Source organism: Cetorhinus maximus, chromosome 23, assembly GCF_964194155.1.
Source record: "Cetorhinus maximus chromosome 23, sCetMax3.hap1.1, whole genome shotgun sequence".
Lineage (NCBI taxonomy): Eukaryota > Metazoa > Chordata > Chondrichthyes > Lamniformes > Cetorhinidae > Cetorhinus > Cetorhinus maximus.
Window position 1 is genome coordinate 27,252,679 of NC_135901.1, and position 24,958 is coordinate 27,277,636.

Here is a 24,958-nt window from a genome sequence, read left to right on the forward strand (position 1 = left end):
CGGTCTCTACAGGAATCGGAACGGAGTCATAGAATCATTAGGGCAGAGTAGGAGGCCATTCCACCCATCAAGTCCATGCTGACCCTCTTTTTAACAATATGGTCAGTCCCATTCTCCAGTTCTAACCCTGTAGCCCTGCAAGTTTATTTCCCTCAAGTGCCCATCCAATTCTGTTTTGATATCTGGGTAAGAGAACCAAGAGCTGGGAGGGACCCAAAGGAAAGCCAGTTTAATCTGGCATGTTCGCTGTTTATTATTCAGACCTGGAAGGTAAGAAGGGGTTTAGTTAATCAGCAAGTCGAGCCTGGATCAGGTCAAAAAAATGGGGATGAAATGGGTTTGATGTGTATCTGAGATGGGAAAGCTTTATGTAAACCCGATCAAATCTTTGAGAGGAGAGAGAGAGACAAACATTAGAACAGGTCCCAGTCCCCATTAAAACACGCAGCCTGGGAAGATTAGGAAGGGGACCTCCTCTGCCACTCAGTCAGCTCATGGCTGATCTACACATCCACTCCGTGCTCCTGTCTTTGCTGTGCTCTGCACAGGGTTGGGTCGATGAGGGATGGAAGCCGGTGAGATTAGAGTGGGGGTGGGACGGGGAACCAGAGCCCAATGAACACACACGTGAACCCTGCAGGAGGCTGATCCCCCACAACTGACCAAGCCAGAAGGAAAAGAGCATCCTGAAACGCAGCAAGAATTCTCTCAGCTGGGAGCTAACCAGGCAATGTGTTGTGAGGAGGCTTTAGAAACATACCCTGGGTAGACTCGTTCTCCGAAGCTGTGGGCTTGTCAGCTGGACAGTGAAACTAGGCGTCCAACAGCCACAGCCGCCTCTAATATGGGACACTGGGTGTAACCCTGTTCTGTATTCAGACCGAGCTGATGCTGGCTTATTGTGATATTGTTAATCTGACCCTTAATTGATTCAATTCCATCCGTTGATAACATTGATTCAAGTAAAGTGCTTACTCTGTTAATCTGCAAATAAAGTGTCTCCACTGACACTCAGTCCATTCACCTATCACCCCCTGTGCTCACTGACTGACATTGGCTCCCACTCAAGCAATGCCTCCATTTTAAAATTCTCCTCCTTGGGCCCGATCTTACCTCTGTAAAAGCGAATGGGATTTTGAGTGAGTTAAAATCGGGCCCATTCTTTTCAAATCCCTCCATGATCTCACCCATCCCCATCTCTGTAATCTCCTCCATCCCTACAACCCTCTGAAATATCAGTGCTCCTCTCATTCTGGAGTATCCCTGATTTTAATCGCTCCACCATTGGCGGCCGTGTCTTCAGCTGCTTGTGTCCCAAGCTCAGGAATTCCCTCCCTAAACCTCTCCGATTCCCTCCCTCACTTTCCTCCTTTAAGACTCTCCTTAAAACCTGCCTCTTTGTCCGAGCTTTTGGTCACCTGACCTAATATCTCTTTATGTGGCTCAGTGTCAGATTTGGTTTGATAATCGCACCTGTGAAACTCCCTGGGAAGTTTTACTACATTAAAGGTGCTATATAAATGCAGGTTGTTTTTGTTGTGGTGGTTTGAATTATTTTCAGGGGATGCCGCTGTTGTTAAGCAGTCAAATATTTTCTTGCTGCGTCCAGAGAGAGCTACAGGAAGGCTGTTGACTATAATCGGCCATGCAAGGCTTTGTTCAATGTTTAAATATACAGAGGAGTGGAGACATTGTTATATTGGTCACTCAGAGCTGAACAGAAACCCGTCTCTTTAAATACAGATACAAGGAAGAGGCTGAAATGAAATCTGTCCCTTTTAACCTGCACAAAAGCAGGAGGCTCAGATTCACAGGCTGCAGGAGTCCATTCGCCCATTGTGCCCCTGCCATCTCTTTGAAAGGACTCTCTGATTCGTCCAACTGCTCTGCTCTTTCCCCACAGCCCTGAAAATTCTTCCCTTTCAAGTATTTACCCTTTGTAAAGATACTATTGAATTTGCTTTCAGGCAGATCAGAACAACTTGCTGTGTCAAAAAATAAAATCTCATCTCCCCCTCTGGCTCCTTTGCCAATTACCTTAGAGGGACTCACTTTCTGTTAAAGAGCCTGCCAACCCCTCTCACCCACTTTCCCTAAAGTGCAGAAATCTCATCATGAAAAGTCCAGAAAAATTAAATATTTTTACTGATAAAAATTTATTCATGAGATTGAGCATGGTTAAAAAAAAACAGAAAATTACTTGAGGATCAAAGACAACCAGAGTAAAAGGATGTGCACAATGTTCTGGACCCAAATGGTTTCTCTTTAATTCATCTGTCCCCTGTTTGCTGTCCTCTTTGTGGAACACCTCCGCTCAGTCCACAAGCATGACCCTGACCTTCCAGTTGCTGCCATTATAATTCACCACCTTGCTCTCATGCTCACATTTCTGTCCTCGGCCTGCTGCAATGTTCCCGAGAAGCCCAACACAAGCTGGATGAACAGCACCTCATCCTCCGATGAGGCACTTTACAACCTCCTGGACTCAACATTGAATTCAACAACTTCAGACCATTGACTCTGTCCTACATTTTGAATTTTTTTTTTACCAAGTGCCAGTCTGCATCTTGTTTTCATGTTTTTGCTTTCAAACAGAGCTGTCCTTTATTCTGCCATTAACACTTACTCTGGACCAATGCTTTGCTTCTTTACTGCAACCATTGCCTCTCCCTTTGTCTTTTGTTCCATGACATTTTTGTTATTTAATCTCACCCGCCCTCTAACCAATCCCTGACTTTCCCTTTTGTTCTTCCGAACCCTCCCCCCTTTCTCAACAGCATCAAACCCATCACATTTCTCCCTCTCTGAAGTTGTGAGGAAGAGTTATGTTGGACTCGAAACGTTAACTCTGTTTCTCTCTACACAGATACTGCCAGACCCGCTGAGTTTTTCCAACACTTTCAGTATTTATTTCAGATCTACCTGTAGTGGTAGGAAAAACACTATTTACTATCCAGGATAAAATAAATGTCCTTCATCAGTTTTTGTGGATCATTTCAGTGGAAATGTGCACTCCCAGGCTGAAAGAGCATCAGCCCACTGGAAGCAAAGTCGTGAGACCGGCCAGTCCAGCAGAAAGAAACCCTCTGACCCTCCCACTTCACCAACTGTCATAAAGAACATGGTTCAGTCCTTGATGTGATTAACAGCAGCAATAACAGCACAATCCAACTCCTGTAATCCCTTGTGAACTCGCTGGTGCCTCAGCAGGCTGGATAAATGAGTGAATCCCTTCCCACACATAGAGCAGTTGAACGGCCTCTCCCCGGTGTGAACTCGCTGGTGTGTCAGCAGGGTGGATGAAACAGTAAATCCCTTCCCACACTCGGAACAGGTGAAGGGTCTCTCCCCGGTATGAACTGGCTTGTGTTTTTTAAGGTCGGATGAATTACTGAATCCTTTCCCACACTTGAAGCAGGTGAATGGCCTCTCCCCGGTGTGAACTCTCTGGTGTCTCAGCATATTGGATGAATCAGTGAATCCCATCCCACACTCGGAGCAGGTGAACGGCCTCTCCCCGGTGTGAACTCGCTGGTGTGTCTGCAGGTGGGTTGAATTACTGAATCCCTTCCCACAATCGATGCAGGTGAACAGCCTCTCCCCAGTGTGAACTCTCTGATGCCTCAGCAGGCTGGATGAATCACTGAATCCTTTCCCACATTCGGAGCAGGAGAACGGCCTCTCTCTGGTGTGAATTCGCTGGTGTGTCAGCAGAGCGGATGAATGAGTGAATCCCTTCCTACACTCGGGGCAGGTAAATGGCCTCTCCCCGATGTGAACTCGCTGGTGTGTCAGCAGGGTGGATGAAACAGTAAATCCCTTCCCACACTCGGAACAAGTGAAGGGTCTCTCCCCGGTATGAACTGGCTTGTGTTTTTTAAGGTCGGATGAATTACTGAATCCTTTCCCACACTTGAAGCAGGTGAATGGCCTCTCCCCGGTGTGAACTCTCTGGTGTCTCAGCATATTGGATGAATCAGTGAATCCCATCCCACACTCGGAGCAGGTGAACGGCCTCTCCCCGGTGTGAACTCGCTGGTGTGTCTGCAGGTGGGTTGAATTACTGAATCCCTTCCCACAATCGATGCAGGTGAACAGCCTCTCCCCAGTGTGAACTCTCTGATGCCTCAGCAGGCTGGATGAATCACTGAATCCTTTCCCACATTCGGAGCAGGAGAACGGCCTCTCTCTGGTGTGAATTCGCTGGTGTGTCAGCAGAGCGGATGAATGAGTGAATCCCTTCCTACACTCGGGGCAGGTAAATGGCCTCTCCCCGATGTGAACTCGCTGGTGTCTCAGCAGGTTGGATGAATCACTGAATCCCTTCCCACACTCGGAGCAGGAGAACGGCCTCTCCCCGGTGTGAACTTGCTGGTGTCTCAGTAGCGTAGATGAATGAGTGAATCCCTTCCCACACACAGAGCAGGTGATTGGCCTCTCCCCAGTGTGACTGCGTCGATGAATCTCCAACTCAGATCGGGATTTGAATCCCTTCCCACAGTCCCCACATTTCCACGGTTTCTCCATGGTGTGGGTGTCCTTGTGGCCCTTCAGGGTCAATGATCAGTTGAAGCCTCGTCCACACACATAACATGTATAATGTCTCTCCTTATTGCGAATCATGATGTTTTTTTCAGACTGTGTCACTGGTTAAAGCTCTTTCCACAGTCAGTGCACTGGAACACTCTCACTCGGGTGTGTTTATGTCTTGGTTCTTTTCTGGTCAAAATGTTGTTTAATATCAGACAGAACAGACAAACCTTTCTCCTTCTAGATTCAAAGGTTGATGATATTCAGGTCCTGATGAATCGAGTGACTTTGTCAGATCTTGATGTAAAGTTCGTTTTAAGCTTTCTGTTTGCAAATCCTCCCCTTCTAATATCCTGTAAAAGGAGTTTACAAAAATCATCACTGTCAGTCCAGGGTAGAAATTCAGAACAGACAATTCTAGTTTCTAAGGAACATTCTTTCCTCTCTCGTCCCCCAAAAACTGTAAATCTCCGTCCCCAATGCACTCTCCCTCCATTTTCACTCCGCTGTATCTAATATTCTCCCAACATTACTGCACTAAAAATGTGTGTAATATACAGTGTTAGGGTAGGAAACAGTGAACTGCCAAGGAGTGTTTCAAATTGTATTGTAGGTTAATTGACAAATACTTCACTGGGTGTATCTAAAGAGGAAACAGGTGAGACAATGTGCAGAATTCTGCGTGTGTTAGAATAAAATTCTGCTTGAAGAAGTCAAGATCGGTTTCTGTCTTTATTGTCAAGCAGCCTTTGGATCTTACCATACAGTATTCCATTACATGATTAGGGACAGATGGGTCTGTTAAGGAGAACTTTATTTCGACAGTGAATGCTGATGACCTGGATCTCGCTGTCTACGAGGGTGGTGGGAGCAGAGACAGTCAATAATTTCACAATGAAATCAGATGGGCACTTGAAGGAAATAAACTTGCAGGGGAACGGGTATATAGAGGGGGAATGGGACTGACTGGATTGCTCCACAGAGAGTCAGCATGGACTCATGTTAACAAATGGACTCCTTCTGTGCTGTAATGACTCTGTGACTGGAAACACATTATGTAGCTACAGTAGTATATTACAGGACTAGGAACAATAATAAATGAACGTTACTGCAGAACCATAAATAATATATCTAAAATGTCCCCATCATAACATTATGCATATCCAAGCCCTATGTTACTATATTGTCCATGGTGTGCAACTCCTCTGAACCAAAACAAGGGACACCTCAACCTCAGGACTGGGGGATGAGTGGCGTTGGGATGCTGGTGACTGTGAGAGTAAGTTAGCGGGGTTTGGGTTTCAATATGAGAGGAGGGGTCTTGAGACAATAATAGTGGGAGGTATGGGGATTAAAATCAACTAAAACTTACAACTTATCTCGTTCAGTCAGAACATCATCTCTCACCTTTCCCTGGATTCACTTCCTTTCCCTTCAGTTCCTGCAAGTCAACAATTTGCCCCCAGAATGAGAAAAGAAATGGAAAGGGGGGAGAAAATAAAGTGTTTTACTCACAGATGTTGGACACAGGAGGAAATTTTAGTCTGTGTGAAGCTCAATCTTCATTCACACAAGGCCCGCGCTCTGATTGCTGGAGGACCAGAGTCCTTCCGGTCCTCCAACGCTCCCCATTGGTCAATCTTCCGCATTAAGACAATGGGGCTGTGGAAAACTTCCTGGGCCCGGCAGACCCTTTGTCCCGATGATGAGCTGAGCGAAAACAGAATTACCTGGAAAAACTCAGCAGGTCTGGCAGCATCGGCGGAGAAGAAAAGAGTTGACGTTTCGAGTCCTCATGACCCTTCAACAAAACTAAGATGAGCTGAACGGTTGGCCAATGGGAAACGACAGGCTCCGCACATGCGCAGCTTCCCCTCTCCCTTGGACATGCGCAATGCCGGGCCGCCCGCCCGCGCGGCGGATAGAGAGGTTTCCCCAGCGCGGGGGATTGTGGGCACTGAAGCCGCCATTACTCATTCGGATCCCAGTCTCCAAACTCCTGAGACTGGGATGGAAAGTGGGGGTGAGGGGCGCAGTGACCCCACCCTGACACAAATTACATGTGAGTAGATTTGATTGTGACGCCCCCTTAGCAAAACAGTTAACTTCATGTGTAAAGATTTAGACTGAAATAAAAAGAGAAAGTGCTGAAGACACTCAACATGTCTGGAATCATCTGTGGAGAGAGAAACGGAGTTAACGTTTCGAGAATGTGACTCTCTTCCTGTAAAGATGTAGACACCTGGATGACATATTAGGGAGAGCAATAACTAACCCAAGAGGTCTTGTGGAGACGTGGGTAGTATCCCAGCTTCTTAACAAAAAGCTCCTAATTCAAATCCCACTCTAGGACGTAATGGCCAAGGTAAGTGTCTTCATGATACAGCCAAACAAATTTAGTATCAACTTGTAAAACCTTTCAACACACGCCCATGGCAGGTGGTAAAAGACAGAGAGATTCCTGGTCAGTGATGTAATGGAAAGAAATTAGAATCTCGGCCATCAATATCCATGGATTTTTTAACTTCATTCATGGGATATGGGCTTCGCTTGCTGGGCCAGCATGTATTGCCCATCCCTAGTTGTCCTTGAGAAAGTGGTGGTGAGCTGCCTTCTTGAACTTCTGCAGTCCATGTACTGTAGGTACACCCACAGTGCTGTTAGGAAGGGAGTTCCAGGGTTTTGACCCAGCAACAATGAATGAACGGTGATATATTTCCAAGTCCGGATGGTGAGTGACTTGAAGGGGATCTTCCAGGTGGTGGTGTTCCCGTCTATCTGCTGCCCTTGTCCTTCAAATGGTAGTGGTCGTGGGTTTGGAAGGACTGTAACTTGCATGTAACAGTGTGTGTTGCCACAACAATTCACACTCCTCGGTGGGGCTGGTTGGGTGTGGATCAGATTGGTGCCAACAGCACGGGGATCGATGCCCGTTCCAGCTGTGGTGGACTCAGGATCTGCCTCCTTACCCTACCCATGGTGCAGGTCATGACACTGTGGGTCAGATTCAAGAAGAAGAGGAGGGATTCAGTCCCTCATTGAGCTTTATTACATCCTGTGAGCTCCCAGCGGAGAGAGAGAGGCCATTCACCTGCTCCATATGTGGGAATGGAGTCACTCAGTCAGCCAACCTGCTGGCCCACAGCGAGTTCAGGCTAGCAAGAGGCTGTTTAAATTCCAAGTGTGGAAAGGGATTCATACGTTCATCCCACTTGCTGAGACACCAGCGAGTTCACAAGTGATTCCAGGGGCAGGATTCTGCTGTTATTGCTGCTGCTAATCACATCCAGGACTGAACCATGATCATTCTGACAGTTGGGGTTTGTTTCTGCTGATGTTAATAATCCCTGTAACTGGGCTGGAGTTTAATATCCTGGGTAAATGTCAAATAAATCAGTTTTGTTTTGGGCACACAGTTTGTCAAGTCCTTGATGTCACTGAGATGCAAAAAGGTAGGTTTTAAGCAGAGATTTAACGGAGGATACAGAAGTGGAGGGGTTAAGGGTGGAAATTCCAGAGCTTAGGAACCTGACAGCTGAAGCCCTGGATTTTGGGGACTCGAGTCATTAGAGTGGGGACTTGAACCCATGACCTTCAGATTCAGATACGAGAGTATGAGGCTGACTGAGTCCTGGTGTTCGGGGAAGTGATGTGAAGTCTCAGTTGCCTCATTCTTCCTCTGTTCTTTGTCCCATTCCAGGGTCAGCAGATCAGCTGAGAAACTGGACAACAATTAAAAGGGGCAAGAAGAAAGTTAAGAAAATAAATTTCTTCACCCAGTGAGTGGTGAGAATGTGGAACTTGCTCCGACACAAGCGGTTGAGACTAATAGCATAGATCCATTCATCGGAATTTGAATATGTTCAGGGGGAAGAAAGATGAGGCTTATGTTTGGCACAGCAGCTCATAAATGCTCAGCTGCTCAAATCCCAGACGGAAACTTGAAACAACTGCCACATCTGGTTTGCAATTTATATTCTGATTTTGAGATGTGTGCTTTGAATTCAGTGGTAATGAGTCCACCAAAGCTTAAAGGTTTTTGTTTACAAAACGAAATTAAACATTGTCACGAAGAGATATTAATGTATATAATATTATTGGAAATTATGTTAAATTGGACTTGTGGTAGGGTCTGTGTCTGTGGGTGTGTCTGTGTGTGTGTCTTAATTGGATTGAAGCCAGCTAGTCTGGGTGCTGTGATGCGTAGTAGTTTTGAGATGTTAAACAGTAAGGAAGTTAAGGTAAAGAGTACGTTTGCATTTTGTTGAATAAACAATAAGATTGGGAGTGAAATCTTGCATCTAGCTAGGAGACACCAAGCAATATGTTTATATTGTTAAAAAAAAATTGGTACTATGAAAGAGTATTAATTGTTAGAGGAGGTAGCGTTCAAAGGGCCTGGTGATACAATGTGGAAGAATAAAATACATCTACAGGTCAACTAAGGGTTAAACAGTTAGCACCATAGTGGAATACTATAGCACAGTTCCCTCTCTTGTTAGCACCATAGTGGAATACTACAGCACAGTTCCCTCTTTCGTTCTAGCAGGCACACCTGCAGCTGCCAGCTAATTGAGCAGGAGGGGAGAAAGGGGAGTGTCATGGGCAGGCTTCCTGGAGTCCTTGAGACGAGGCTGGGATGTCTGCCCCCAACACAAGGAGACAGGATCAAGCAATGGTCATCTGTTCTCTAGAGTGTACACCCCCTAGCACTAAAGATAAGGTCAAGCATGGTTATCTATTCTCTGTCTCACTTTTTATTACTACGTGAGCTTCCCCCAATATCCTGTATAGTCATAAACTTAGAACAGACTAATTGTGTGACAATGATTCTCAATGTAATTGATCATTGAAAGTTAGACAGTCTTATCACCTTCAAGCTCTTTGATATGTACAACTTCTACTATAAATATGTGTGTAGTCTGATGCTTCCTCAGAGTGTCAGCTAGCTACCTTGTATGCTACTGGGCTCTCCGTGATATCACGATTAATAAAGGCTTCCGAGACAAACCTCCTGGGTCTGAGTGTTCACTCCGATTTCCGCGACATACAATGAGAATTTTCATTCAAAGCAGAGGCTAGGGAAAGACAGAAGATTTTCCTGCGTGGGAGTCAGAGGCATGGAAGATCTTAACCTGTAAGCCTGCCACTGTGTCTGCAAAGGAACAAATTCAAAGGAACCTCATTTTGATTTCGTAAAGTGAAAAATGCGTTGCCTGATGTCTGTTTAAGTCTATTGGTTATTGTTGCCTTAGTGGAGATTAATTTGGGAATTTGTTAAAAAGTTATGATCATAGTAATTTGTAGCCATGTGCATGTGTTTAATTTGTTGTAAATTAATAAATATTTAATTTAGTTTGATATAAAAACCTCTCTAGACTTGGTGGTCTTATTCCTCAATATGGTGTTGCAACTCAAAACATACCAATTGAAAATATAGGTTATGACAGTTGTTTAAAGTTTCCCTCTGGGGTTTTAAATAACTCAGCCTTTACCAACTGCTGTGTCATACCAACATTTATTAATAAAATAAGTAACTTTAAGGACAAACATAGGTCTACAAATTACTACTATGATAACTCCAAGCTCCACGAATTAATCAGACTCCCTGTTATACCCCTGTGAAGGCAACAAAAACAAAATGGATTTTAACAAACCCAGGCAAGGCACACGATACCCTGGTCAGGGATATTCACAATGAATTCTCTTAGTTTCGTTTCTTATAGGCAGCAGCTTGGTACATAGAGGCTGGAGGCTTTTCACACTTGTTAGATCTTAGAATTCCTTTCCCTTACACATAACCTCATTTCCTTTATACATGTTTCTCCCTTTCTAATGTAAACCCCATTGTTCCAATATGTCGTTGGACTTTACCTTCCTAAAAATAAATTCTTTCAGAGTACCAAAGGGGTTTGCATACACACAGGCCCTGAAATAAAGGGGTTTGTATACACAGAATGTGAACTAAAGGGGTTTACATACACACAGGCCCTGAACTAAAGGGGTTTGTGTACCCACGGACCCTGAGCTAAAGAGGATTGTGTGCACACAGACCCTGAACTAAAGGGGTTTACATACACACATGGCCTGAACTAAAGGGGTTTGTGTACACAGACAATGAACTAAAAGGGATTGTGTCCTCTCCAACCCTGAACTAAAGGGGTTTCTGTACACACAGACCATGAACTAAATAGGATTGCGTACACACAGACCCTGAACTAAAGGGGTTTACATCCACACAGGCCCTGAAATACTGGGGTTTGAGTACACACAGTTACTGAGCTGCAGGGGTATTCATACGCACAGATCCTGAGCAATATAGGTCCAAGTCAGGAGTGTCACACGGAGGGAAATTTCAACTGATGCCGTTCCCATGTGTCTGTTGCCCTTGTCATTCGAGCTGTTAGAGGTTGTATTTGGAAGGTTCTGTCGAAAGGTGCCTGACAAGTTGCTGCAGTGTATCTTGTAGATGGTACACACTGCAACCACAGTGTGTCAGCGATGGAGGGAGTGAACGTTCAAGATGATGGATGGGGTGCTGTTCAAGTGGGCAGTTTGTCCTGGATGAAACAGACTCTCCAATTTGATAAAGACTGGCTGAAAAATAATAATCGTTTTGGGAAAGCAATGGTATCAGTGAATTTAAAAAAATTCAGTCAATTTGCAAAATGTTTGCTCTTGAAAGATATATTGGAACAAATCACATGAGATGTTTGCAGTTGAATTGAATGCTTTGGCTCCTCACGTGGATACCTGACTGACAAGAGGCAGTGATTGGACAATGGCTGGAAACAATGAGCTGAAATGTTCTTCTGTGAGTGAAACTGTTTCTCTTTAACCCGGAATGGACTATGTCAGAGTTAAAGGCAATACCAGGTTCAATTACATTGAATGTACAGCACAAAAACAGGTCATTCAGCCCACCCAATCCATGCCAGGGTTTATATTTCACGTGAGCCTCCTCCCATGCTTTCTCATTTCACTCTATCAGTGAATCCTTCGGTTCATTTCTCCCCCATGTGCGTATCCAGCTTCCCCTTAAATGTATCTGTGTTATTCACCTCCATCACTACCTGTGGTAGCGAGTTCCACATTCTCACCACTCTCTGGTAAAGAAGTTTCTCCTGAATTCCTGATTAAATTTACCATGACCTCTCGTTTTCCTCTTCCTCCTACAAATTGAAACATTTTCTGTGTTAATCAAAACCTTTCAGAATTATAAAAAACCTCCAACAGCCCTCAGCCTTGTCTTTCCAAGAGAGAAGTGACCCAGCCTATTCATCGTCTCCGGATGGGTTAAAACTCTCAGAGTAAAAATCTGAAGACATAAATGCTTTGTTCACACATGAGCTCAGCACAGTGAGACAGCATGGACAGAGTCACAATGGAGCCTGAGAACAGGAGGTTCACTGAGAATGGCTGGGCTAGGCTGTGCTGTGGGAATGAGATGGTTGATCAGACTGTTCATCGTAGGGGTCTTTGAGTTGGGGGCAGTGGGGAGTTCAAGTGGCAGCCTTCAGTAACAGAACAACCTGTATTTATATAGCACCTTTAATGTAACAACATGTCCCAAGTTTTTCACATGAACATTTTGAAACAGAAATTGACAAAAGATTTGTTCAAGATTATGATTATGTCATAGAACATCCTACAATCGTTAATGTGATTTGGGTGGCTCATCCCAAATTGTCCTTGTTCAGAGAGCATTTAAGAGTCAACAGGATTGCTGTGGGTCTGGAGTCACGTGTCGGCCAGATTTCCTTATCTCGAGGGCATTGGTGAAACAAATCAAATGGGTTTTTGCAACAATCAGCAATGGTTTTATGGTCGTCATCAGACCTTTGAATCCTGGTTTTTGTTGAATTCAAATTTCAACATCTGCCGTGGTGTGATTCTAACCCGGGTCCCCAGAGTATTACCCGGGATCTCTGCAATATTAGTCCAATGGCAATGCCACTATGCCTCTCAAACTATATACCTCTGTGCCCCGGACATTCCCTTCCAACTATTGATTGTAACAGTAATTCGTCCTATTATCCTCCTCCTCCTTCTTCCCCAATTCTCCTCCCCGGAAGGTGCTGACTCTCGGGTTCAGTTTCACACTCACCTATTGCCCTCCCCAATATGTTACCCAGGTGTCTAAATCTTTACACCTGAAGTTAACAAACTGTTTTGCTAAGGGGAGTCACAATCAAATCCAGTGACTACCCACTTGTACTTTGTGTCAGGGTGGGGTCACTGCGCCCCCCACCCCCACTTTCCATCCCAGTCCCAGGAGTTTGGAGACTGGGCTCCGGATGAGTAATGGCGGCCGTAACTCCCAAAAAAAACCTCGCGCACCACTCTATCCGCCACGCGGGTGGGCAGCCCGGGACTGCGCATGTCCAAGGGAGAGAGGAAGCTGCGCGTGTGCAGTGAATGGCGTTGCCCATTGGCCATCCGCTCATTCCGTCTTGAGAGTCAGAGGGTCTCCCTCGCGCTGCCCCATTGTCTTCATGCGAGAGATTGACCAATGGGAAAAGTTGGAGGACCGGAAGGACTCTGGTCCTCCAACCAATCAGAGCGCGTCTTTGCGTGAATGAAGATTGAGCTTCACACAGACTAAAACTTCCTCCTGTGTCCAATATCTGTGAGTAAAACACTTTCTTTTCTCCCCCTTTCCATTTCTTTTCCCATTCTGCGCATAAATTATTAGATATATTATTTATGGTTCTGTAATAAAGTACATTTATATTATTTATAGTCTTGTAATATAGTACTGTAGCTACGTTACATATTTCCTGTCAGACTCATTACGGCACAGAAGGAGTCCATTTGGCAACTTGAGTCCATGTCAGCTCTCTGTAGAGCAATCCAGTCAGTCCCATTCCCCCTCCATATCCCCATTCCCCTGCAAGCTTATTTCCTTCAAGTGCCTGTCCAATTTCAATTTGAAATCATTGATCACCTCTGCTACCTCCACCCGCCCAGGCAGCGAGTTCCAGGTCATGGCTAGTCACTTCCTGAACAAAGTTCATCCTCACATCGCCCTCCATATTTACAGCCTGCAGCAACATTTTCATGTCTGTGTCCACGACATGAAGCAGTGACCATGGATCTGTTGACCAGCATTGATCGCTCCTTCTGGAGAATTGGGAGGGTGTATATTCGGTACAGCTGAGTGAGAATGGAGAGAAAGTGTCTGGAATGTGGGAATGAGAAAGGAAGGAATGATACACTGAAACTAGACTTCTCTGTTCTGAATTTCTAAACTGTACTGACATTGATGCTATTTGTAAACTACTTTTACAGGATACTAGAAGGGGAGGAATTGCAGACACAAATCACAAACCAAATTGCATGTCAAATCTGACAGAGTCACTTGATTTACCGGGACCTGAATATCATTGGCTTTTCAATGTGGAAGGAGAAATGTTTCCCTGTTCTGTCTGCTTCAAAAGGTACGAAAGATCCGTGTGACTGGAACAGCAGCAAGACACACACACACCTGAGTGAAAGTGTTCCAGTGCACTGACTATGGAAAGAGCTTTAACCAGTTACTCAGTTGAGAAAATATCGCACCATTCACACTGAGGAGAGACATCATACATGTTCTGTGTGAGGACAGGTCTTCAACTGACCATCGGACCTGGGAAGACACAAGGGCATCCACATCATGGAGAAACCGTGGAAATGTGGGGACTGGAGATTCATCAATGCAGCCACACTGGGGAGAGGCCATTCACTTGCTTTGTGTATGGGAAGGGATTCAGAGATTTATACACCCTGTGGTCACATAAGCGAGTTCACACTGGGGAGAGGCCATTTACCTGCTCCATGTGTGGTAAGCAATTCACTCAGTCATCCATCCTTCGGAGACACCATGTCACTCACACCAATGAGAGACCCTGTAAATGCTCTGATTGTGGCAGTGGCTTCAAAAGTGCTGCAGTTCTGAGGGTCCACCAGCGCATTCACACTGAGGAGAGACCGTTCAGCTGTTCTCGCTGTGCGATGAGATTTAGTACGTCATCCAATCTGGGGACACACCAGCGAGTTTACACTGGGGAGAGGCCATTCACCTGCTGCGAGTGTGGGAAGGGATTCAGTAATTCATGTAACTTGTTGGCACACCAACGAGTTCAGGCCGTTCACCTGCTCCATGTGTGGGAAGGGATTTATTCGATTATCCCACCTGCTGCAACGTCAGCGAGTTCACACTGGGGAGAAGCTGTTCACCTGCTCCGTGTGTGGGAAGGTATTCACTCAGTCACCACACCTGCTGAGAGACCAGCGAGTTCATAATTGATTCCAGGAGTTGGATTCTGTTATTGCTGCTGTTAATCACATCCAGGAATGAACCATGTTCATTCTGACACTTGGTGAAGTGGGAGGGTTGGAGGGTTTCTTTCTGCTGGACTGGCCGGTCTCACGACTTTGCTTCCAGTGGGATGATGCTCTTTGAGCCTGGGAGTGAACACTTCCACTGAAATGATCCACAAAAGCTGATGAAGGACATTTATTTTATCCTGGGTAGTAAATGCTGCTCCTCCAGCTTGTGTTGGGTTTCTCGGGAACATTGCAGCAGGCCGAGGACAGAAATGTGAGCATGAGTGCAAGGTGGTGAATTATAATGGCAGCAACTGGAAGGTCAGGGTCAGGCCTGTGGACTGAGCGGAGGTGTTCCACAAAGAGGGCAGCGAACAGGGGACAGATGAAATAAAGAGAAATCATTTGGGTCCAGAACGTTGTGCATATCCTTTTACTCTGGTTGGCTTTGATCCTCAAGTAATTTTCCATTTTTTTAACCATGTTCTGTTTCATTAATAAACTTTTGTCAGTAAAATTATTTGATTTTTCTGGACTTTTCATGATTAGATTTCTGCACTTTAAGGAAAGTGGGTGAGAGGGGTTGGCAGGCTTTTTAACAGAAAGTGAGTCCCTCTAAGCCGATTGACAAAGGAGCCAGAGGGGAGATGAGATTTTATTTTTGACACAACGATGTTAGAAAATGGAAGGAGGCCATTCGGCCTATCGTGTCTGCACCAGCTCTCCAAATGAGTATCATGACCTAGTGCCATTGCTCGGCCTTTTCCCCATACCCTTGCACATTGTTACAATCAATAAGGAGTGAGTGTTGTTGTGGTGTTGGGGGGAAGTGCAGAGATTTATAGTTTGAGAGGGAGAAGGATGTCCTGTGAGAACTGGAATCGACAGTCCTGGTTTTCCACCCTTCACTTCTGTAATCGTTTCTAATCTCCGTTTACAGGGCATTAATAGGGAGGATTTGTAGACAGGAAATGCAAACCAAACATTACATCAAGATCTGATAGCATTACTCAAATTATCAGAGTCTGACTATTATCAGCCTTTGAATGCAGAACGAAAAATTATTTGTCTATCTACTGAAAAGTTTTCAGCTATCAGTGTGAGGCTTCAATTGGTCATCCCGCTCGGTGATGGACAACTGTAACCCGACAGCAGATGAACTATATAAACATGGCAGTGGCAAAGCTTTGAGAAAGCAACCAAGCTGGAAACCCCCACTAGGGCTATCTGTACCTTGCTTGTCCTGCTTTCTACCCTTAATGTCACCTATTAGCACATTCCTTAGATAATATCACCACCTTCAACACCTCTTTGTCCTTTTGTCTATGACATATTTTGGCTATCTGCACCTATCACTGGCCCTCTATCCTGCTCTACTTGTCCTTAAGCCAGCTTATATTTCACCTCTCTTCTATTTTTCCTTAGTTCTGTTGACGAGTCATACGGACTCGAAACATTAACTGTGTTCATCTCCGCAGATGCTGTCAGACCTGCTGAGTTTTTCCAGGTAATTTTATTTAAGCTGGAAACTCAACCGTGCAGCCACAGTGGGGAGAAGCCATTCACCTGCTCTGTGTGTGGGAAGGGATTCATTTGCTCATTCACCCTGCTTAGACACTAACTAGTTCACACTGTGGAGAGGCCCTTTGCTCGCTCCCAGTGTGTGAAGGGGTTCAGAGATTCCTCTCACCTGCTGGGACACCACGATAGGCCAGTCACCTGCTCTGAATGTTGGAAGGGATTCACTCACTCATTGAGCTTGATAACATATCAATGAGCTCACACCGGAGAGAGACCAGTCACCTGATCCAACTCGGAAGGGATTCACTCAGTCAGCTAAGCTGCTTGCAAACCAGTGAATTCACACTGGGGAGAGATATTTAAATGTTCCATGTGTAGGAAGGAATTCAGCCAATCCTCCAGCCTGTTGATACACCAGTAAGTTCACATCAGGGAAAGGCTGTTTGAAAGTTCACTCGCTCATCCCATCTCCTGACACACCAGCGAATTCATGTTTGACTGCAGGGGTTGGATTCTGCTGTTATTGCTGCTGCGAATCATATCCAGGACTGAACCATGTTCATTCTGACAGTTGGGGTCTGTTTCTGCTGATGTGAATAATCCCTGTAACTGGGCTGGAGTTTAATATTCTACGTAAATGACAACTAAATCAGCTTTGTTTTGGACACACAGTTTGTCAAGTCCTGGTATCACTGAGATAAGAAAAGATGGCTTTTCAGCAGAGTCTAAAAGGAGGAGATAGAAGTGAAGGGGTTAAGGGAGGGAATTCCAGAATTTAGGAACCTGCCAGCTAAAGTCTGAAAAAGTGTGAGCCCTGGATTATGGGGGACTCGAATCTCTGGAGTGGGGACTTGAACCCACAACCTTCAGACTCAGAGGCGAGAGTATGGGATGGACTGAGCCCTGCTGTCTAGGGAAGTGATGTGAAGTCTCAGTTGCCTCATCCTTTATCTGCCCTTTTCCTTATTCCAGGATCAGCAGATCGAGCTGAGAAACTGGGCAACAATTAAAAGGGACAAGAAGAAAGTTAAGAGAATAAACTTCTTCACCCAGAGAGTGGTGAGAATGTGGATCTCGCTCCCACGGTGGGGAGGGGGGAGGAGAGGGGTGGGGGGGGGGTTGGGAGTTGGTTGTGGGTGGTGAGGTGAATAGGATAGATGTCTGTAAGGGGAAGCTGGATAAACACATGAAGGAGAAAGAAACGGAAGAATATGTTGGTGGGGCTTGATGAAGTAAATTGGGAGGAGGATCCCCATTTTCAGCATTTTTAACTTAGGCGAGGAGTTTTGAACATTTGAACCACTCTCAAGGTTATGTTCGGACTGTTAATGCACAAACAGCACATGGTTATTGGAATAGCTGGAAATCAGAGGATAGTGGGTAAAGAGCAGGAAACGGCCAAGATAACCCCTACCCAGAATGCAGCAGGATGGGCTGAGCAAGGAGATGCTGAGCTCAAGGGGGTTTGAAGACCCGGAAATAAAAGGGGCTTGTGCATACACTGACCTGGAGGTAAAGGGATTTGTGTATAAACTGGCCCAGAGATAAAGGGGTTTGTGTATAAACTGGCCCGGAGATAAAGGGTCTTGCGTATGCACGAACCCAGAAATAAAGGGGCCTAACCCTAACCCTAATCCCTAACCCCTAACCTTAACCCTAAACCTAACCATACCCCTAAATCTAACAATACCCTTAAGCCTAAACACAACCGTAAACCTAACCCTAAGCCTAACCCTAACCCTAACCCTAAACATAACCATAACCTTAAACCTAACCATAACCCTAAACCTAAACCTAACCATAACCCTAAACAAAACCCTAAACCTAAGCCTAACCATAAACCTAATTCCTAACAATAACCCAAACCCTAAACTTAACTCTAACCCGAACCCTCACTATAAACCTAACCATAACCCTAAACCTAACCCTAACCCTATCCACAACCCTGAACCGAACCCGAACGTTAACCATAATCCTAGACCTAATCATAACCCTAAACCTAGCCATGACCTAGCCTTAACCCTAAACCTAACCATAACCCTAAACCTAACCATGAACCAAACCATAACCCCAACCCTAACCCTAAACCTAGCTGAACCGTAACACTAATCCTAACCGTAAATCTAACCCTAAAACTAGCCCTAACCCTAAACCAAACCATAACCCTAAACCTAACCATGAACCTAACCATAACCCTAAACCTAACCGTAACCCTAAACCTAACCATAACATTAACCCTAAACCTAACCATAGCCCTAAACCTAACCCTAAAGCTAACCATAACCCTACCCTTAACCATAACCCTAAACACAACCCTAACCTTAACCCTAAACCTAGCCATAACCCTAAACCTAACACTAAACCTTACCATAACCCTAAACCTAACTCTAAACCTAACCATAGTGCCTAACCTAACCATAACACTAATCCTAACACTGAACCCAACACTAACCCTAACCCAGAATATACACTAACCTGTAAATAAACCTAATGCTAACCGGGGATCCCAGAGCTTCTCCTGAATCACGTGGTGCCTTGTAGATTGTGGACAGACTTTGCAGATTCGGCACCTTCCAAACCCGTGACCACTCCGACCCGGAAGGACAAGGGCAGTAGATGCACCACCACCTGCAAGTTCCCCTCCAAGCCACTCACCATTCGGACTCAGATCCATATCACCATTCCTTCACTGTTACCGGGTCAAAACCCTGGAACACCCTTCCCAATATTTCCCCACATTATGCTCCAACTGCAAATGTTCTCCCACTCACTTAACCTGCCTATATCTTTTTGCAGACTCTCTAGCTCTTCTGGACAATTTACAAAGTCCCTCAAACAGCAACGTGATAATGACCAGATGATAAGTTTTTGTGATGTTGATTGAGGGATAATTGTTGACCTGGACACCAAAGAGAATAGCCCTGCTCTTCTTCCAGAATAATGAAGTGGGATATTTTACATCCACCCGAGCAGGCAAATAGGGCCTCGGTGTAGCATCTCACCTGAAAGACGGCACCTCCGACAGGGCAGCACTCCCTTAGTACTGCACTGGAGGGTCAGATGTGAGTTTTGTGCTCAATTCCTGATTGTGGGCAAGAGCCCAGATGCTTAGGAATCAGAGGCTGGAGTGTTACCCACTGAGCCCCGACTGACAATGAAGTGAAGAGGAGTGGGAGGAGGCATGTGTGGAGAACAAAAAACATCACAGACCAGGTGGCCCGAATGGTCTGGTCCTTTGATGTTAATTCTGTGTAATTTCAATAAGTAGAACATTTCAGACATGGATTAGTTGAATTCACACGAAGGAGTTGTTTGGGTGTGATGCTGAAAGGGACCTGTTTTATTGTAAAATAATGTCCGCTGAGAGTCCCTGAATGAATGAGGAGAGATCACACACAGCAGTTCTTAAAGAGAACTGAGCTCACTCAGCAAATCAGCAATCCCAATTTATCCCACATCAAGGACATGACACTTTCAATCCAAAGCTGATTCATTCCACTTACATCCAGAATATTAAACTCCAGCTCAGTTACAGGGGTCATTAACATGAGCAGAAGTAAACACCCTAATTCCCCTTCCCTGGGAAGGGACACTAGGCCTCAGTTTCACATTCACCTGTTGCCCTCCCCAATCTGTCACCCAGGTGTCTAAATATTTACACATGATGTTAACAAACTGTTTTGCTAAGGGGGCGTCACAATCAAATCCAGTGACTACCCACATGTACTTTGTGTCAGGGTGGGGTTACTGTGCCCCCCAACCCCCACTTTCCATCCCAGTCCCAGGAGTTTGGAGACTGGGCTCCGGATGAGTAATGACGGCCGCAGCTCCCACAATCGCCCGCGCTGCGGAAACCTCTCTATCCGCCGCGCGGGCGGGCAGCCCGGGACAGCGCATGTGCCGAGTCTGCCGCACAGCTGCGCATGTGCGGCTCCTGCCTGGTGGTCGCATGAAGGCCGCGCGCTCATTGACCTCCAGTTTTTCCCGTGTCCGCGAGCCTGGCCTGCAGACTGGAACCCGAGGACGTCACCGCGGAGCAGAGTGATTCCTATTGGCTGATTCAGGCAGGGTTCCGTTGTAGACGTCACAACGCGGAAGTTGGACAATGAGCTTCAGACTAAAACTTCCTCCTCTGGGCAACATCTGTGAGGAAATCAATGTTTCCCCCTTTCCATTTCTTTTCTCATTCTGGGGGGAAATTGTTGACTTGCAGGAACTGAAGGGAAAGGAAGTGAATCCAGGGAGGGTGCAGACTCTGGAAAGGTTGGCCCAGGTCTCTCCCTCTCTCTCTCTCTTAAAGACATTGACATCCTTTGCTCCCTCAGATTGACACATTTATTTGTCTGGCTAAAAGGATGGTCTCTTTCCTAATGTTCACAATTAAAGGGGTGGTTTCCCCAGGAGATGGTTGACATTGAAGGGGACAACTTCAGGGTGATTTACTGTCCTATATTTTCAGAGATTGCTCCTTATTTTACCTTTTGTCCCGTATTTCTAGGCCAGCCTGTGGGAAACTGATCCCAGGAGTCTCCAGGGTGAGTTTGAGTGATTTGAGTGGGACGGCAAGTGGGTGAGTCGGCCAGCAGAGAGATGATGATGTTGTGACTGAACAAGATAAGTTGTAAGTTTTAGTTGGTTTTAAATCCTACCCTCCCACTATTATTGTCTCAAGACCCCTCCTCCCCATCACCTCTCATGTTGAAACACAAACACCCGCCCTCAACCCTCTCTCATGGTCACCAGCATTCCACCACCACCCTCCCCTGGTCCCAAGGTTGAAGTGTCCCTTCTTTTATTTCATAAGAGTGCTGCCCCTGGACAATACAGTAATAGAAAACTTTGAGATGTCTAATGTTGTGATAGGGGACATTTTAGCATGTTATTTATGGTTCTGTAGTTAAGTTCATTTATTCTTGTTTCTAGTTTTGCTGAAAAAAGAGACATATCAAAGCTTTTCATCCTGCACTCATCAGGACACTTCGCAAGAATATCTGTACCTATCAGAGTTCACTTGCCAACCAATCAGCACTCTCTTCACATACAGAATAAATTGTTGTTTTCCCCTTATATTTGTCTTTTTGCAAAATGTCCTGATGAGTGCAAAATGAAAACCTTCAACATGTCTTTTTTCAGCAATATTCAAGTCTTGTACTACCAAATGACTATTTCTAGTTTTGTAATATAGTACTGCAACTATGTTATTTATTTCTGGTCATATATTCATTAAAAACACAGAAGGAGCCAATTTGGCAACTCGAGCCCATGCCAACTCTCTGTGGAGCAATCCAATCAGTCCCATTCCCCCTCTATATCCCCATTCCTGTGCTAGCTTATTTCCTTCAAGCGCCCTTCCAATTTCATTTTGAAATCATTGATCGTCTCTGCTTTCATCACCCTCGTAGGCAGTGAGTTCCAGGTCATCACAACTCGCTGCTGAAATACAATTCTCCCTCACACCCCATGTGTCTCTGATTATGTAATGGAGTACTGTACATTTTAAGTACAGTATGATTGGGTGTATACTGGGTAGATTAGATTTAGAATGGAGAGAGTGTAGCAGAGTGAGAATACAGGGACTGTGTGTGGGATGGAGATTTACAGTTTTTGGGGAACAAGAGAGGGTACAGTGTGCTATAAGAGTGTGCTGTAGAAATTAGAATTGTCTGTTCTGAATTTATACTCTGGACTGATAATAATGATTTTTTTAAACTCCTTTTACAGGATATTATAAGTAGAGGATTTGCAGACAGAAATCTCAAACCAAACTCCACGTCATGATCTGACAGAATCACTCGATTCTCTGGGACCTGAATATTATTGGCCTTTGAATCTAGAAGGAGAAATGTTTGTCTGTTCTGTCTTCTTCAAAAGGTTTTAAGCCTCAGTGTGACTGGAAAAGCACCGAGACACACACACCCGAGTGAGTGTTTCCAGTGCACTGACTTTGGAAAGAGCTTTAACCAGTTAAACAGCCTGAAAGAAACATCGCACCATTCACTGTGAGGAGAGACATTATACACGTTCTGTGTGTGGACAAGGCTGCAACTGATTGTCGGACCTGGAGATACACAAGGACACCCGCACCATGGAGAAACCGTGGAGATGTGGGGACTGTGGGAAGGGATTCAAATACCCATCTCAGCTGGAAGCTCATCGACGCAGTCACACTGGGGAAAGGCCATTCATCTGTTCTGTGTGTGGGAAGGGATTCACTCATTCATCCACCCTGCGGAGGCACCAGCAAATTCACACTGGGAAGTGGCCATTTGCCTGCTCTGAGTGTGGGAACAGATTCAGACAGTTATCCAGCCTGCAGTCACACCAGCGATTTCACACTGGGGAGAAGATGCCATTCGTCTGCTCTGTGTGTGCGAAAGGATTCACCCACTCATCCAACCTGTTGAAACACCAGCGAATTCACACTGGGGAGAGGCCGTTCACCTGCTCTGAATGTGGGAAGGGATTCAGTAATTCATCCGACCTGCAGAAACACAAGCGAGTTCACACCGGGGAGAGGCCGTTCTCCTGCTATGAGTGTGGGAAGGGATTCAGTAACTCGTTCAACCTTCTGCGACACCAGCGAGTACACACTGGGGCGAGGCCATTCGCCTGCTCCGAGTGTGGGAAGGGATTCAGTCAGTTATCCAACCTGCAGACACACGAGCGAGTTCACACCAGGGAGAGGCCGTTCACCTCTGAGTGTGGGAAGAGATTCCGTAATTCATCAGACCTGCAGAAACACAAGCGAGTTCACACTGGGGAGAGGCCGTTCACCTGTTCTGAATGTGGGAAGGGATTCAGTAACTCATCCGACCTTCAGAAACACATGCGAGTTCACACAGAAGAGAGGCCGTTAACCTGCTCTGAGTGTGGGAAGGGATTCAATCATTCATCAGACCTGCAGAGACACATGCGTGTTCACACTGGGGAGAGGCCATTCACCTGCTCTGAGTGTGGGAAGGGATTCAGTCAGTTATCCAACCTGCAGACACACCAGCGAATTCACACCAGGGAAAGGCTGTTCACCTGCTCTGAGTGTGGAAAGGGATTCAGTGATTCATCAGACCTGCATATACACAAGGGAGTTCACACTGGGGAGAGGCCATTCACCTGCTTGCAGTGTGGGAAGGGATTCGTTGATTCATCAAACCTACTGCGACACCAGCGAGTTCACACTGGGGAGAGACCGTTCACCTGCTTGGATTGTAAGAAGGGATTCAGTCATTCATCCGACTTGCAGAAACACATGCGAGTTCACACTGGGGAGAGGCCATTCACCTGCTCTGAGTGTGGAAAGGGATTCACTCAGTTATCCAACCTGCGGACACACCAGCGAATTCACACCAGGGAGAAGCCGTTCACCTGCTCTGAGTGTGGGAAGGGTTTCAATGATTCATCAGACCTGCATAAGCACAAGGGAGTTCACACTGGGGAGAGGCCGTTCACCTGCTCTGACTGTGGGAAGGGTTTCAGTGATTCATCAGACCTGCAAAAACACAAGGGAGTTCACAATGGGGAGAGGCTGTTCTCCTGCTTTCAGTGTGGGAAGGGATTCAGTGATTCATCCAACATGCTGCGACATGAACGAATTCACACTGGGGAGAGACCGTTCACCTGCTCTGATTGTGGAAAGGGATTCACACAGTCATCCGACCTGCAGAAACACAAGCGGGTTCACACTGGGGAGAGGCCGTTCACCTGCTCTGAGTGTGGGAAAGGATTCACTCAGTTACCTAACCTGCGGACACACCAGCGAATTCACACCAGGGAGAGGCCATTCACCTGCTCTGAGTGTGGGAAGGGATTCACACATTCACCCCACTTGCTAAGACACCAGCGAGTTCATAAGTGATTCCAGGGGTTGGATTTTGCTGTTATTGCTGCCGTTAATCACATCCAGGACTGAAACATGTTCATTCTGACACTTGGTGAAGTGGGAGGGTCGGAGGGTTTCTTTCTGCTGGACTGGCCGGTCTCACGACTTTGCTTCCAGTGGGCTGATGCTCTTTGAGCCTGGGAGTGCACATTTCCACTGAAATGATCCACAAAAGCTGATGAAGGACATTTATTTTATCCTGGACAGTACATAGTGTTTTTCCTACCACTACTGGATCTAAAATAAATTCAAGAAGTTTAGGAAAACTCAGCAGGTCTGGCAGCATCTGTGAAGAGAGAGAAACAGTGTTAACTTTTCCAGTCCAAAATGACTCTTCCTCAGAATTTCAGAGAGGGAGAAATGTGATGGGTTGGATGCTGTTGAGAAAGGGGGGAGGGTCAGGTAGAACAAAAGGGAAAGTCAGGGATTGGTTAGAGGGCAGACCAGATTAAATAACAAAAATGTCATGAAACAAAAGACAAAGGGAGAGGTAATGTTTGCAGTAAAGAAACAAAGCATTGGTCCAGAGTAAGTGTTAATGGCAGAATAAAGGACAGCTCTGTCTGAAAGCAAAAACATGAAAACAAGATGCAGACTGGCACTTGATAAAAAAATACTGAAAACACAGGACAGAGTTGACATTCTGAAGTTGTTGAACTCAGTGTTGAGTCCAGAAGGCTGTAAAGTGCCTCATCGTAGGATGAGGTGCTGTTTGTCCAGCTT

At 45.7% G+C, this 24,958-nt stretch overlaps 6 protein-coding genes across 9 annotated transcripts in view; 2 read left to right on the plus strand and 4 right to left on the minus strand.

Moving 5' to 3' along the window:
• Window positions 1-5,033, minus strand: part of LOC144697423 (uncharacterized) — a 512,621-nt gene extending 507,588 nt beyond the window's left edge. The window contains exon 1 of the mRNA XM_078569399.1: window positions 3,260-5,033. Within this exon, the coding sequence (XP_078425525.1) occupies window positions 3,260-4,527 (1,268 nt within the window). The 5' untranslated portion in view covers window positions 4,528-5,033. The remainder of the gene's footprint in view (window positions 1-3,259) is intronic.
• LOC144697925 (uncharacterized) overlaps window positions 1-24,958 on the minus strand; it is a 203,828-nt gene that overhangs the window by 137,180 nt on the left and 41,690 nt on the right. The gene's annotated exons all lie outside the window — the stretch shown is intronic.
• The window catches only part of LOC144697214 (uncharacterized), a 129,656-nt gene that overhangs the window by 93,405 nt on the left and 11,293 nt on the right, over window positions 1-24,958 (minus strand). The window lies entirely within an intron of this gene.
• The window catches only part of LOC144697221 (uncharacterized), a 264,883-nt gene that overhangs the window by 44,387 nt on the left and 195,538 nt on the right, over window positions 1-24,958 (minus strand). The gene's annotated exons all lie outside the window — the stretch shown is intronic.
• On the plus strand, window positions 6,887-15,368 carry LOC144697926 (uncharacterized). The gene is made up of 2 exons (XM_078569888.1): window positions 6,887-6,895; window positions 14,275-15,368. The coding sequence occupies exons 1-2, from the start codon at window positions 6,887-6,889 to the stop codon at window positions 14,812-14,814; spliced, it is 549 nt and encodes a 182-aa protein (XP_078426014.1). The 3' UTR covers window positions 14,815-15,368.
• Window positions 22,345-24,958, plus strand: part of LOC144697927 (uncharacterized) — an 84,701-nt gene continuing 82,087 nt past the window's right edge. Inside the window, exon 1 of the mRNA XM_078569889.1 lies at window positions 22,345-24,207. Within this exon, the coding sequence (XP_078426015.1) occupies window positions 22,445-24,207 (1,763 nt within the window). The 5' untranslated portion in view covers window positions 22,345-22,444. The remainder of the gene's footprint in view (window positions 24,208-24,958) is intronic.